The following is a 14,963-nucleotide window of genomic DNA, read 5'->3' on the forward strand; positions in this document are numbered from 1 at the left end:
GGGTTTTTAATGGGTCTCTATGTAATTTTTAATATCAATACTAAAATGTTTGTTAGCCATGCTCACCTCCAGCATCCAAAATTCTCCTACCCATGTCACTCCTGAAAAAGTAAGCAATGTTTCATCAAATTATGACAGCAAAACAAAGCACAGAAGTTTACTTAATTATAACTTCTCAATATATGAGATGAAACGCTGATTCAGCTGAACTATTAAGACTCCAGAGGGGTAGGTCTGTCATCTGTAAAGAACATACAGTCTTATACTTAACCATGAATGTAATTGTTTAAAGACAACAAGGATTAAATAAAGCCTAACTCAGATTGAGTTAGAGGCAGATTTGTGCTTGTAAGGGAGAATAACCTATGAGAATACTGACACTACCACATGCAGCATAACAGCAAATGCAAAATGCATAAATGAGTTAAACATGGACTAATCTTCATGCATTATAAAAAGTCTTAGTAAGAAAATGTACAGAAAGACAAATGATTTAATGATATAAAAACAATATTGAAGATTATTTACATGGCAAGCAACATTTCCTTTGTAGAAAATATTTTTTTCCTGGCATCTCGAGGCATGCTGTCAAGCATTAAGTTAAGTTTTCTTACTACCTGAGTGGGAAAAAAAGGATTAGGATTAAATATAAAGGAAGTTACTAAAGTTTACGTTATTCTGTACCTGTATTCTGGACCTATGTAATATATTCTGTACCACTGATGAAATTAACATGCTTAAGTAATTGAAAAACAAGAAAATAATTGTTTGATCTTAAACACCATCTATCTTAACATAATTGTCTTAACTTCAATAAATTACATTAGCTTTAATGTATCAGTTGTTTAAGGGTTATGTTTCTTATTCGCAGGTGACGATATTAGAAGAAAAAGCCTTCAGAGTGAGAGTGCTGTCTGGAGCTGACTGCTAGGCTAAATTGCACCTCAAGTTTGCATGGAAACACCCTTGCTTTGGAGATGTAGCCTTTAGAGAAGACTACTGAGGGAAAAAAAGGCCCAACAAAACAAACAAACAAATAGAAACAATAAAAAAACAAAACAAAACAAACAAACATAAAACCCCAAACTCTTTACTTTTCTTTGAAGAGGAAGGAAAACCTTGAAAACATGTTAGTAAATTAAATAGGAAAAATTTGGAGTATACTAGAAGGTATACAAGTTTCCTACAAAGATCTAAAGAATTTCTAGCACCTGTAATAGAGCATTTTATTTCCTATGCCTTTATACAGCTCTCTCAACAGAATCATCCCACCACCACTTTGCAATTTACTGTCCAAAGCAAAAATTAAGTTAGTAGCACAAATGCCAACAAGCGTCCCCAGAGAAATATTAAATTGTCCTTCTGATACTACTACACCACAATATTACTTTTTGGTGGCACTTGTACAGTTAAATTACTATCTTTGCAAAGTCTGTTTAAACACTAATCAAAAAACTGCTGCTTAGAAAAAAGAAGTGCTTACCTCTTGCTGGACATAAATGCTAATTCTTACATCAGTAATGATGGTACATGTTCTCAGAACAAAGTTTTCTAGCATTTCCATCTTACCTAATAAGCAGAGAAAAAAAAAATAGATTAAAAACTAGCAAAAATTCCAGCATTTGTAAAAAGATTTTTATTTTCAGGTGTAAACATAACATTAGTTTAGAAATAAAATACAGTATGTCCTTTTTTCCATACAGGATTACTGGTATTTAAAAATAAGAATCTTAAACCTCATAGTCAAGATGCAGTACAGAATAGGACTTCCATTGGTAGTAAATATCATAAAAATCTTTACGTTTCTATTCCTGTGTACCACATTCTAACTGTGGAAATCCCCTGAGCAGGAAGATCATTAATTTTTAAAATATATTCAGATCAATTGCACACGTCACTTCTGAGAGCTCTGTGATTACGTCTTCCCAAAGCCAAGGAAAATGGGCCCTTTGACATCTTGACTGTGACAGCAAAATACTCTGTAATTACTTTCTACCACTCTTGCTACTTTAGTAAAAGGTAAGAAGAGTGTGATATTCATGATAACCATCCAAAGAGGAGGACTGCTGTGCTACGTGGAGCTGTGGCAGCACTGTCCTCTTTAAGAAAACCTCTGCTTAGTTGCCATCACTGAAGGAGAGAAGAAACTTTCCTGCTTTTTTATTACTGATACTGTCAAGTTACAAAGAGAGTCTGTCAATAGAGAAACGTTAAACAATAAAAGTTCACAACTGTCATTCAGGCTTTTTTCACATAAAAAAATGCAATTCACATTCAAGCTGTCTTTCTCACATGCACAAGAAACGTGCGCAGCACAGCCCCCTTGAGGACAAGGCCTCGTTGTTTACTGGCTGCAGCCCACAGACCTGTCTGTATATTTACATTAATCGCAAAGCTTTGTACTACCTTCATTATTCACAAAGAACTCCTCTCAGAACCACCTTGTGTTTAAATGGTTCCACAAATAGTTATTTTAACATAGATAACATTTGAAGTGCTCTGAAAGAGGTATTTTAACTGTAATATCTAGAGTACTCTTCCTTTAAGCTCACCTTCAGGTCTGCTGTCATATACAACCTACAGTTAAAAGAAAAAGGCACTGTAAGTACTACAGCATAAAATTCAGATAACATGGACCTAAAGCAGGCAAACAAAAAGCATTTAAGACTTTACAATCATTTCATCCTTAATGAGGAACACAGGAGACATTTTCTAATATTAATTCTGGTATCCTCAAATATTTTAGTAAATGTATTGAAATTACTTTCTCTATTAAAGCTTTTTTTTTTTTTTTTGGTAGACATTTTTATTAAAAACTGCCAGATCTTATAAACTATGGGTCCTTGGATTAGGGATTAGCATAGCACTAACTTAGACAATAAAAATTAAACCAGAGATGTAACTTTTCTGTTCACTAAAAGCTTTTTTTAAAATGATGTGAATAAGTATGAATATAGGCAAACTGGTTATCCAAAGAGATTTGTAATCTGTTTCAGAAATCACTGTAACATCAGCATTAGAGGGATACTAAATAGAAAAATGCTTGAAAGCCTTTTTGTTGCCAAACTCCTAACAACTGTTCTCACAAACAATATATTTTATTATCAACATATTTTTACCAGCAATAAGTTGAAGAAATCTTCAGCCAGACCTGTAACAATTTTGTTCTTTTCATTTCCTCTGAGAATCAAAATTCCTTTTACCTTTTCATACCAATTAATCATGTAAGGGAAAAAATAAAAGCAAATTATGTTAAAAGCACGAAAAAGAACAAATTTGTATTATACTTAAGAAAAGCTACACAGACTACACAAAGATTAAAATAAAAGCAAAAAAACATTACCAGTTTCCTGAGCACATTTCAGTGCAAATGAACTCACGCTGTAAGAACCTGGTTGTCTAAGCTTAAACACTTCAATTGGAGTAATGTTTGTTGTGAAACTGTAAGAAATGCTTAACTCAAACAGCAAAGACCAAACTGAATACTAAGTTGTTCAGTGCTGAAGCATCACTCACATATGCTTCATTAATATTTTTCCCATATGCTTTGTGGGTATACTTATCTTTCCAATAAGACCACATTTTATCATTGCTGGGAGTCCATTTTCGCCTGCTATGCTGATTTTTTCCCCACACTTCCAAAGAGAATTTAGTAAAGTTGAAACGCTTTTGATTTCTTGTTTGTCAAGTTCCTGAAAGCAACATTGTAACATCAGCTTTAGCGTATACTTTCAGAAGATCTTACATTTAATTAATCACGTCTTTGTATTCTCAAAAACTTGAGAGATTTCGTTCTTAAATTTTATTTCAGTTTTTCAAATCAATTGCTGGTACAAACGAAGCCAAATGAAAAAAAATATTTTTCAGACAATTACAATGAGAGCACAGATTATTCTGTTGTAAATGATACCACCTGACATAGAAGCTTGTCTAACTTGTTGACAAACTGTTTGCTGCATTTGTAAGAGATATTTTCACAGTCTTCTCGTTCCAGGTATTGTTCTAACAATTCAAAATCTTTTCTCCTTGTAACTTCATCAATTAACTTTTCAAACTGCTAGAATGAAAGAAGCATACAGTAATACATTTCTAATACATTAATCACACAAATATTTATTCACTTTCTAACGATCTGCCAGTTTTCCTTAACTGGATGCTTTTTTTCTTTCCTCATATTACCAATAAGCAGTTACACAGGTACTTATTGCGCTGTTGCCCCCTCCTTTACACTTAATATATTGCATTTCTAAGTTACACATCAGTGACTTTAAAAGCTATCAACGTATTTAATAGCTTCCTTTATTATTTTGCCTCTCTATTCTTTCTCAAGCTAGATTAAAGGTAGATTTAAACATTGCAATCTTAAGTATTATCCCAACTGCATCAGGTACATCAAATACATATTAATTATTTGTATCAATAGCAACTTTCAGTTCCTCTTGCTTTCTAACCAGCTGCTTAGCAGTAACATATGGCAATGGAAAATTTCTTCCTAACACATTTTTGCTGTACTACAAATTTTACTTCTAGTTAAATACCAGAAGAGGCTCTTAAAGCTAGTAATTACATTCTAGTCCATAGGCACATACCTGCAGCTCCCTCCTGGCTGCCATTTTGGCAATTCATCAGCTACATGAGAAGGGAACAATCATCATTGGACCGAAACACGATTCACTGACACAGACTTCCAACAGATTTTGCAAAAAAAATTGTGTAATTAATTAGTTACGATATAATACCAGTTCCAATGATCAGCTTTGGCAAAATTGTAATAGAAGTTCTGCAGTGGACTCCCAATACACCTGAACTAGGAAGAACGTAAGATGGCAGGCTGTACTGCCAACACAGGTTGTTCAGGGTACACAAGTCAACAGCAGGACTACAAAAAGGCCTCGTTATAAACCAGTACATGAGATCATTTAAGAAAGATGCAGTAATGCGCACGGGGGAAGAGTCCTAATTATACATAAAACGGTGATCGCTGAGATGCCTGTTAGCACCAAGCAGCAAGATCTTGAAATGACAGTTTCCTGAAAACATTGGCTTAAAACTCAAGAGCTGACAGAAGTAATTGTATTAGAGTTAACCCATAACAAAACATGCTTTCTATGTTAACATGTCTCTACTGATGCACCACACGGCACCTTGGCCTCCCCACTCCAGAAATCACATGGAACTAGACACAGGAAAACAGCAATTAAAAATAGGGAATGACTTCTGCATATGAAGCGACTGGGAGCACACAAGGGCCATTTCTGTACTCCTCAGTAACACAGAAATAACAAACACAGGGAGATTTATTTTTAAATTTTCCAATACACGAATGGAACTGCCCACACCGATGTCTTTACTAGTAGTACCTCACAATTCTCCTGCCACCTGTCTAGCCAGAGAATAAGATATAACCCCCATTCCAGGTGCCACCTTCTCGATGGATGAGGGACACCTCCACCACCCAAACACCCCAGTTACAGGCATCGCCCCGGGGCTTCGTTACTGAGTAAAGAAAGCGCCCCAGCGCCACCTAGTAGCAGCAAAGCTTCTAACATGGCCGCCCTCACCTCACGGCTGGGGAGAGAAAATAAACCGCCACTTCCCGCCGGCCAATCACACCCAGACCCACTGACTTCGAGCCAATCACCGCCCGAGAGCTCGGCCCCGTTCAGCCAATCGTCGTCGGAGATGTAAGCGGGAGGCGTGTTCCTCTTCCTGCGACTGTTCCGCCTGCCTCGGGCCCAACCCGAGCTACCTCGGTTCCGGCGGCGCCTCCCACGGACGCGCTGGGGCTTGGCGCGTGGTGAGCATGCGCAGTTCCCGCCGAGCGGCGTTCGTTGGCTGCGGACTGCCAGAGCGCGCCGAGCTGTGAGAAAATCCGCCGGCGGGCGGCTTGTGTGTGGGAATGGCATTGCCCTCCGAGGGGAGCCGTCCGTAGGGCACGGTCACGTCCCGTGTTACAAAGCGTTCTGCACCTCTAACCTGCAGTGATGTCAGGGTGTAATGCAGACGAGTCAGCTGGTTGCAGTTTGATAAAACTGGTGTCATTCACCGAAGCGCTGAATTCAAAAAACATTTTCATTGCCGTCAGAGCACAATTTAGAAACTGAAATGCAGCCCTGTGACCGACACCCGCGGTGGCCGTTAGCACCACAGACCCGGCCCCGCCCGAGCCCCGCGTGTCACCGCGCGGAGGAGCAACCACGCTTCACAGCGGGCAAACCCGCACCGCGTGTCAATAAAACACTCATACCACTGGTTTTTCTAAAACAGGAAAGAAAGCAAACGGGTGCTATAAATAGCAGAACAGCTGTACGGGAAGTCCTGAACGTACCGCCAGATGTCACTGCAATTCAGGCAAGCGACAAGCGGTGTGAGATGGGAGCGCGGCCAGCGCGGGGCTGAGCTCCTCGCAGCGACTGGTGCCGGGCATTAACCACGGCATCAGCTGCCATCACGTTCTCTCTCGGGATACTTAACACATTTGTTTGGCACGAGAAAGGTCAGCAGCAGAATTTGCATGGAGTTTTGCGTTACACAGACCGCAGCAAGCAATGAAAGCCATCGATTCTCCTCTGCACAAACAGCTGCGAAGGCTTCAACGCCATTTGGGGAAATATTTTTCAATTCCTATATCCCCCCCGGTCTTTTTGAAAAGATGTTTCTTTCCTTGCTGAAGCCACAAGATAATTGCTAAAAAAATGTAAAAGTTCACTGAGTTTACTGACCCTTCTGCAGAGGGTTCCTTTCAAAGGGATCAGTGGGGCCAGCTACGCTGCATTGTATATGGCACCTACACTTAAAAAAATGAAGAAAACGGAAGCTGAAGTGAGTTCAGAAGAGAGTCTTGGAAAATTAGAGGTCCTGGAAAACATTGCAGCCAATAAAATCAACATTTGGCACAGGTACTGTTGTGTGTAGAACTGAGATGGGTCAGAGCATTTATGCCAAACAGTTTTAATATCAAGTGTCAGCTGAAATAGTTGCAGATCTGAGATCATAAGGAGAAGGCCAAATCAGGAAAGAAGATGGTACTAACATTAGACCCATGCTGGCAAATGAATAAACATTTAGAGTTGCCATTCTGTGTCTTTATGAGACAGTGCTGAAAAGTACACACAACTGAATGCATCGAGCACTGATGATAAGATCAGTTAAGTGCTATGCTTACAGTGGTCCGTTAGTATATGACTATTACAAGAAGCTGGATTTTTTATAGGATAAATTCAGACACACTATTAATTTATGACTAAATATAAAAATAACACTTGTATTAAAAATAACACTGCCTGTAAGACAAATCTCTTCGCTGGGCATTCACGGCAAAAGTCAAGTCCAAGTACTGGAAAATCAGCTCAACAAATGTTATTGATATTTATATTGCTGGATATTCAGATGTCAAGATGTCTGATGAAGAAAAGGAATTATAATATCCACCCTTTACATACTCGTAAATTTTGGCATTGGTGCGTGTGCCTGCACTCACAAACACACAAAGCACAAGCTAAAGGAAATTCACATTGTTTTCAAGAGATGTGGTGAAGATCACTATCCCTTGCTGCTCTCTGGTCAGTCTGTGCTCTGAGAGTGTTTCCAGGGGTGTTTAAAACTCTATTCTAGTGAGTGCAGTGACAACGATGAAGGCGGCAGCGCGAGTTCTGATCCATGTCTGTAGCACAGGAAAAGAGGAATTGCCATAAAGACATTACGATAGCACGTATTTCTAAAAGCATACTCCTTTGTGCATCTGCATGCATTATTTATAACACAATCTCTGTACTTTAAAATAAAAAGTGACGCTGAAATTCTTAAACAACTTAGCATGATATAGACATTTCCATGTATTTAGTGTGATTCTCAGTAGCCGCCTTTTCCCCCAGGCAACTTTAGCACTGCAATGTTAAAGGTATTAATCCTGATGAAAAAGTAACTGGTAATATGCCTTTTTAAATGATGTCTTCTAATTAAACATCTCTGATTTGCTTTAGAAGAAACCTGGCAACAGATAATTCACATCTTGAACTCTATCAATTAAATTCTTGGCACTGAGGGAGATGCTTTCATGTAGAGGACAAATCAGGTACTGTAGAGATGGACGCTCTTTTACTCTCCATGTATATATCTTCCAGAAACTTCTGAGTGCAAAGCACGTGGTCTGAGAGGAGAAAACGTAGCAATGAGAATGGAAGAAAGAAACAGAGGAAAAAATAACATAACCGTGAAGCTTAGAATCAGTTAAGAACAGTCTAGCACAATTCTGGGAAGGGCTTAGAAGAGAACCATCTTTCCTTTCCCTTGAAACAATATTAGAATCATATCAGAGTAACTGACAACGTGCCTTTTTCCAACATTAGATCGTAATCCTGGAGGTGCAATATTGCACAGAACTGAGGTGAAATGGCAGCAAATTCCATGTGAGAAGTAGCAGCAAAGTCATTTTTGAAGCTGTATAGACTAATCACTGTAATCTTTTCAAGTGCTGTTTGGTGATTTTCAGCAACTCTTGAACCCAACTTATCTTCCTAAATTGAGTATGTCGCTCTGTCAGTGACAACTCAGTACTTCATTGACTAAAGAGTATTCATAACTGTTAACAGGAGAACCATTCACAAAGACAACATGAAACCGTGAAAAGCTTTTATTGCAACCTCTTGTATTAAAATAGTCGTAGTTTTCTTACTGTTCTTAAATGAATTAAACACTTTACAGTTTTACAACTCCCCACTAAAACAACATGACATTTTGTCTAGTAGATGTACTTCATTGACATACTGTGTAATGTACTTTTTTCTTGACATGACAATCAGGAAAAAACAGCCTTCTCTTTTTCATGGATTCCATGCTTGTTTAAAACAACATACTTGAAAGGACCTTGAAACTGTGGATTACTGGACATTAATTTACTGGATTACTATAATAAATACAAGTTTTGAAAGTGCATTTATGGCAATAACTGTTGTGAAGAACTCACTTTTACAAAATCCTCATTATAAGGGAAGTGCTCAGTTTGAACACAGTGCAGGCAGTCGAGTTGTCCTGAGAACTTAGTGAAGTGGTCATTAGTTTGCCTTCACGATAGGTGTATGCTGTCACTACTTAATGGCTTAATCCTTTTTGTTGTTGTTGTCAACTAAAATCCTTCTGATGTTCACTACTGAATGTGACAGGAAAAAACAAGTACAAATTTCATCTGTCATGTGACAGGACTCAGTACCTCTGTGAATATTTAACAGCTCAGGAGCACCCTAAAGAAAAATGTTTTTCATATATTGAAGGAATCTAGAGATCCCTCCGAGTTCCATCCTAATGTAGGCATGCTCAACTCAGTCAGCAAAGCCAGGCAACTGGTTTAGTAACAGCTGCTGTCTGTTCTTCTACAGCAGTGCAAGACGTGCACAGAGATAGAAGGCAAACCTGGAATAACACTTGAATATTCAAGTGTTGCATTTGTCCATGCAAATACCCTGACAGGTTACAGAAGGAAGACAATACAAGCCAAACTTATCTGAGGCACTGAGATCTCACCTCTCTGACACTCTGACGTACATGACCTTAAAGTGATGGTCTCTCCATAATCTCTTGCTCCTTGCAGTAACAAGGAAATTTTGACATTTGCTAGCATGAATGATTCTGTCCCAGAAGATGGCAACAGCATAATAACACCAGTAAGCCAAGTATCGCACTGGGCTCCAGCAACATCCATTGTAAAACAGTATGAAGTAGCAGACTCAGAAGAGAAGGAATTGAACAGTGTGCTGTGAGACAATTCAATGTTTTTGTTCACGAAAGAAACACAGTAGTTGTGCAGGGGAGGGGAGAAGAGGGAGTAATACTTTGAAATAATGTCTTTTATTCAGCCCAAGTGCTTCTGTGCATATGTGTGTGGGCACATGCCTGTTTTCTTTTTACTTTGCTAACAAATATGCAAAATTCCACTTCTAATGGAGTCCAATAACAAGCAATACACTTTAATGGAATTACTTAAGTAAGCAAGTTTCACCAAAGTAAGGTTAAGAATTTCAGTTCATGCCAAGAAAGATTCTTCTGCAGTTACTGAAGGTGTGTTTCACCCTACCTGACATCTGGCACCATCTGAACAGCACTGAGAATTTCTTTGCGGCAGAACTCATCCTGCAGCAGCTGACACAGTTTGTCACACTGCAGGCAGCCTGCAAACTACAGCGACATCGCTACTGACTACAAAGAACGTCTGGGTTGACTACTTCAGACGTGTTATGTCATACATTGTCACATGTCATTTAGCCATACAGAGCCCAGCACAGGGCACAAGTAGTGCCCTGTCTTATGCTGCTCTTTTTTTTTTTTCTTTTGGCGTATGAGGAAGAGCAGAGTTTCAGTTCCCCTTCCCCTATGACAAAAGAGCTGCTGCTCAATTGTTCAGCAGTTACTCCTTTAACTCAGATACAGAAAATAATGCACGTGGACTGAAAGCACACAGTCTTTTAATCTGTGTAGCTATAAATCACTCTCCAGCCTCACCCCAATCTCAGAAGTGTTCTGCCTGTCTTAATGGCTATGAAGGCTTAATGGATATGAAATATCCCAATGGAGCAGTTGTGTTACTCGTTCAAAACAATTTCAGCTTGAACTTCGATCTCACAGTGCTCCAATACAAAATTAAAGCACTTCTGGCATTCATTTTCTGTTAAATAGAAAACTGAAGTTCTTTTCTGCAAAAAGCTAATAAAGAAATGATTATTTTTACTGTTCTCTACCCGCAGATAACCACTGGTAGTTGATCAGTATACATACAAGTTAAAAACCTATCATTACCAAAGGTAGGAAGGCTTAGAAGTTGGCTTTCAGAGGAAAACCCTGCCAGCCCCAGTTGAATTCAAGTACTGACAAGCGTCCTGCTGAAAACAAGCCATTCAAAGTACATCTTGCATTTCTGCTGTTATACTGGACAGCTATGTAAGCTATATAAATGAAATCTGTCACCTGTGGACATTTCACTTGCTTAGGCTAGAAATCAAAATTGCATTTTAGCTGCCCCTCGAGTAGCAGCAGTTGCTGACAAAAATGACCAAATTAGAGAATGAAAACAAACATGATTTGCACGTTCTATCAAGTTTTTTTTTTTTTTTTTTAAACAAGTCTCTTACCTACTGAGACAGTAATCAAGCAAGTAAATTTGATTACCCAGGAGGCTGGCTAAATACCCTAGTACATGGAAAGTAAACTCTAATTCACCATTTTTCTTTGACATCAATTTCAAAGCAGTTTGCACTGGATTGGTACGGAAGAAACTATAAACATGCAATTCAAAAGAAAGAACAAAATGCCAAATGCGTAAGTGCACATCAACTTTCAGAGTGTTAGTTCTACAGTATGGCAACATAGTCAATTCTCAATGGCTTCCAATAAAATTGAGTTTTCTCAGTACTCTGAAAGAGATGCTAAGCAGCTCAAAGATCCATCATTCATCAGTTGTTCCTTTGAAAGCCAAAGACTGAGGGAACCAGAGGAAGGCTGTTCACTTAAAATCCTGGCTGTGATAAATAGTTAGCCCAACTAGTAACAGTAAGTTGCCAGACACTTGAATTTTCGAGGTGTTTCTGCACTTCCAGAATTACTTGTTGGACTTTTTGCATTAACACACGCATGGCCATGAGTTAATTACAATTGTGATTTTAAACATAACTTGTGATTTTGATGAATAAGCAGCAATCTAAAGCTAGATGTCTGAATACATGGCCTGATTTTCATAGTATAATTCTTCCAGAAAGCAGCTCTAATAATTCCACCCAGACGGCTTTGAAAATTTATGCTATAAGTTCTGCATGCAAGTGATGAGTATGTAGGAAAAAAACAAAGAAATAAATGGACAATCTTTTACTTACTAGATTGAAGCCTGTCACCAAGCCTGTTGCCAATCTCAAACCACACCAATTCCTCAGAATAAAAGTAGCAGAGCAAGAAGTATCAGGTATGCAGTACATGGGTTGCTATGCTTTCCCTGCTGTAGAAGATAATCTGAGGACACATTTAAATACTAAGTTACCATTAAAAACATCATTTTGCTTTGAAGTTCCTGTTTCAAGTTGCAAAGGATGCAGTCTTAGAGTTCAACGGGTTTATAATCAAAAGTAGCTGATTAGAGGATTCAAAAAGTACTACTGCAATGGCAGTGGGATCAGGGAAACAGGGAGCCAGGACTCAGGGCTCTAGCATTCTACTCCAAGGATCCATAAGAAGCTCAATGTATTGTCTTTTCTCTCTCATATCTGCTTGATTTATAAATTCAACTATTTCAAGTGTGAGTGTAAGAGCATAAGTGCAATTCAAGTGCAAAATTTCTCTAGTTTTCCTTAGTAAATGCAGCTGCACAAGGACAGTTCCTGTACCACCACCTGGAGGAAAAGCCTACTGCTACGTCAGGTGAACAAGATGAGAGCTTCCCCTCGAAGCACCAGAGTGCCTTCATGAACTCTGGTAACAATCACTCCTCCTGCCTGCAGCAAACAGTGGAGATAAGGCACTTTAAAAATAAAAAAATAAAAAAAATAAAAAGGCAAACAGAGGGGCTGATGGGAAATTTTCATGCAGGTTTTGCTCATAATAACATTCCTTTACTTTCCAATCCCAAAAGTAATGGAAATACTTAACAGAGTAACAGTCTTTAGAAAAATTATATGTATATATAGATGTGTAAGTGCTTCCCTACAGTGTCTGCCATGCAAACTGTGTGTAACTGGAACAGTGCCCAGACTCGGTGTGATAATACAAACAAAATTAGAAAGGAAAACAGTAAAGCTACGCTGCCCATTTAAAAAACAGACCGTACAAAATAGTAAAATAGATCTGTTAGAAATACTCTATGCAATCAAGAATATTACTAGCAACATAAAGTGTCTTCTCTTGATCTCTGCTAAATAGTCTGACAGCATCCCTTTGAACCATTCTCCACTGATTCATACACTACCAGAAACCATCCAGGCTTTCAGCAGATGTAACTCTACACATTTTGGCCCTTTATACTTTGGGAGGTTTAGAACAGTACGTCCGGGTTGCTGGCTACTTGCCTGTCGTGAAACACTGCCAGGTTTGGTAGGCTTCAAAAAGGAGCACAGAGCCATGCCATGCAAGAGAGGGCTGCTGAGACTACTGCAAAGCTGTTCTGCGTCCACTTTCCTTCATTCAGATGAAGTGGATCCAGCTCTCCTCGCATTCTCTAGGCATCTTGAGGGGATGAGTCCGGCAAGTGAGGCTGTAGTTTTTGCCTTTGTTGTTATCCCAATACTCCTGCCCGTTGACTTGATACCTTGCTGCAAACTGCACTACAGAGCACAGCTGAAGGAGGAAAGAAGGCACAGGAAGAAAAAAAGTGAAAACATCAACCTGACCCTGCCCATTTTTCTCAGAGATGCTACTGTGCCAATGAGCACACACTTCATGGAGGCTTTTCCACTGGTTGAAGGTGTATCGCACAGATACTTGCTTCTCAAAAGCAATGTTGCAAACTTGGATGGTGCCACTGACGCCCAGATCTGAACTGGTCACTCGTTCAAGACACACTTGCTGTTCCTGAAGTCGGGCAGAGAAATCCATGCAGTCTGCAGGCTGCTGGAAGTCAGGGACTAAGCACTGCATGGTAAACTCCAAGTTGCTGTACCAGAGGTCTGAATTTATGGAGAGCCTGGAAAGGACATGTAGGGGGATCGATGGGTCCTCCCCAGTCTGGAAGACTTTCACTTCAGTCAGCTCCAAGCCCAGAGCATCAGCAAATCTCACCTTGTTCATACGGCTCTGGCACATAGGAGCTTGACACTGCACTCGCTTCCTTCTTTCGGGCGTCGTAGGCAAAGACCTCGCTCGGCGGCGAATGATAGGCCGCAGTGCTGGATCACAGCTACTGGAAGTGCTGCCCTGAGGCTGACATGGCTGAGCCACCACTCTGACTGGGGTATGGCCCACAAGGCATGGGTTGCTACTCGGATGTACCACCTGGGGCTGCTGCTGTCCTCGTCCTGGTGCCCCTTGAGCCCGCAGCATGTTCTCATAGAGGTCAGACAGGTAGGTGGGATTCCTCCGAGGACCACGCACCTCCATTCTTCACCGATGGCAGAGCTGACGTTAACACTCCCGGTGCTGAGCACTGCCTCTCTGATGTAACTTGGGAAAGACAGCCACGGACAGCGAGGATTTGAGGTTATTGCCCTGGATAGACGAGAGTAAGCACGAACAACATAGCCTTCCGCAAAGAAGGGCAGAAAACTGGCAGCTCTCACAGCAGCTGGGGGCAAAGCAGAGCCCAAAGCGTCGTGTGGGGAACCTCCGAAGGCAGGCTCACTGGCTGGTGAACTCGAGGCTGGTGGACCCGTTGCTCAGGCTGGAAAGAGATTCAAGACTGTCACCTGCGACGCTGGAGGACCGGAGGCTCTCGCGCAGGCTGGGCACAGACTGCAGGCTGTCGTGCTGGGCGCCGAAGGACTCCAGGCTGTCACTGAGGTCGCGGGGCGCCCGAGGGCTGCAGCGGTGCGCCCCGAAGCACCCAGGACCATTACACACCGCGAGCCGGGTCTGCAGGCTGTCCTCGCAGAGGCTGACCGAGCCCAGGCTCCTGCAGCGGCACCCGGGACACTCGAGGCTGTCACACTGGATGCTGGGCGACTCGCGGCCGCTGCCGAGGCCGGGGAAGGTTTGGAGGCTGTCGGGCGGGAGCGAGCCGGAGCTAAGGCTGCTGCACAGGCTGGAGGGCGTGAGGAGGCTGTCGGGCGGGGCCGGGGCCGGGGCCGGGGAGGCGGACTCGGTACTGTGACTGGAAGGGGAGGGATCGGGGGCCGGGGTCTGCACAGCCCACATCAGTGCCCAGCTGCAGGCAGAGCTCGGGCACCAGCCCCGCCGTACCCGGTCTCCCCTCAGCACAGACCCCTCACACCCCACCCGCCCAACGGCGCCTGCGCGGAACCCCGACCTTCCCGCCCACGCCGCGCCTCCCTGTCCAT

At 41.3% G+C, this 14,963-nt stretch overlaps 2 protein-coding genes across 10 annotated transcripts in view; both read right to left on the reverse strand.

Moving 5' to 3' along the window:
- The window catches only part of SYCP2 (synaptonemal complex protein 2), a 30,092-nt gene extending 21,607 nt beyond the window's left edge, over nt 1–8,485 (reverse strand). The window contains exons 1-9 of one of the 9 annotated variants that reach the window (XM_021416610.1): nt 5,562–8,485; nt 4,590–4,629; nt 3,914–4,054; nt 3,564–3,692; nt 3,120–3,224; nt 2,553–2,577; nt 1,484–1,569; nt 529–617; nt 67–101 (exon numbers count right to left, since the gene is read on the reverse strand). In XM_021416610.1, the coding sequence (XP_021272285.1) occupies nt 67–101; nt 529–617; nt 1,484–1,569; nt 2,553–2,577; nt 3,120–3,224; nt 3,564–3,692; nt 3,914–4,054; nt 4,590–4,613 (634 nt within the window). In that variant the 5' untranslated portion in view covers nt 4,614–4,629; nt 5,562–8,485. The other 8 variants (XM_021416606.1, XM_021416605.1, XM_021416608.1 and 5 more) reach the window with 8 other exon arrangements.
- Nucleotides 8,618–14,871, reverse strand: PPP1R3D (protein phosphatase 1 regulatory subunit 3D). Its single transcript, XM_021416615.1, has one exon. The coding sequence runs from the start codon at nt 14,065–14,067 to the stop codon at nt 13,156–13,158; it is 912 nt and encodes a 303-aa protein (XP_021272290.1). The 5' UTR covers nt 14,068–14,871; the 3' UTR covers nt 8,618–13,155.

The sequence above is a fragment of the Numida meleagris genome, chromosome 19 (genome assembly GCF_002078875.1).
Source record: "Numida meleagris isolate 19003 breed g44 Domestic line chromosome 19, NumMel1.0, whole genome shotgun sequence".
NCBI lineage: Eukaryota > Metazoa > Chordata > Aves > Galliformes > Numididae > Numida > Numida meleagris.

Bases quoted from the DNA above. Each gene is read 5' to 3' on its own strand.
- PPP1R3D (XM_021416615.1), bottom strand. From the start codon at position 14,067: ATGGAGGTGCGTGGTCCTCGGAGGAATCCCACCTACCTGTCTGACCTC.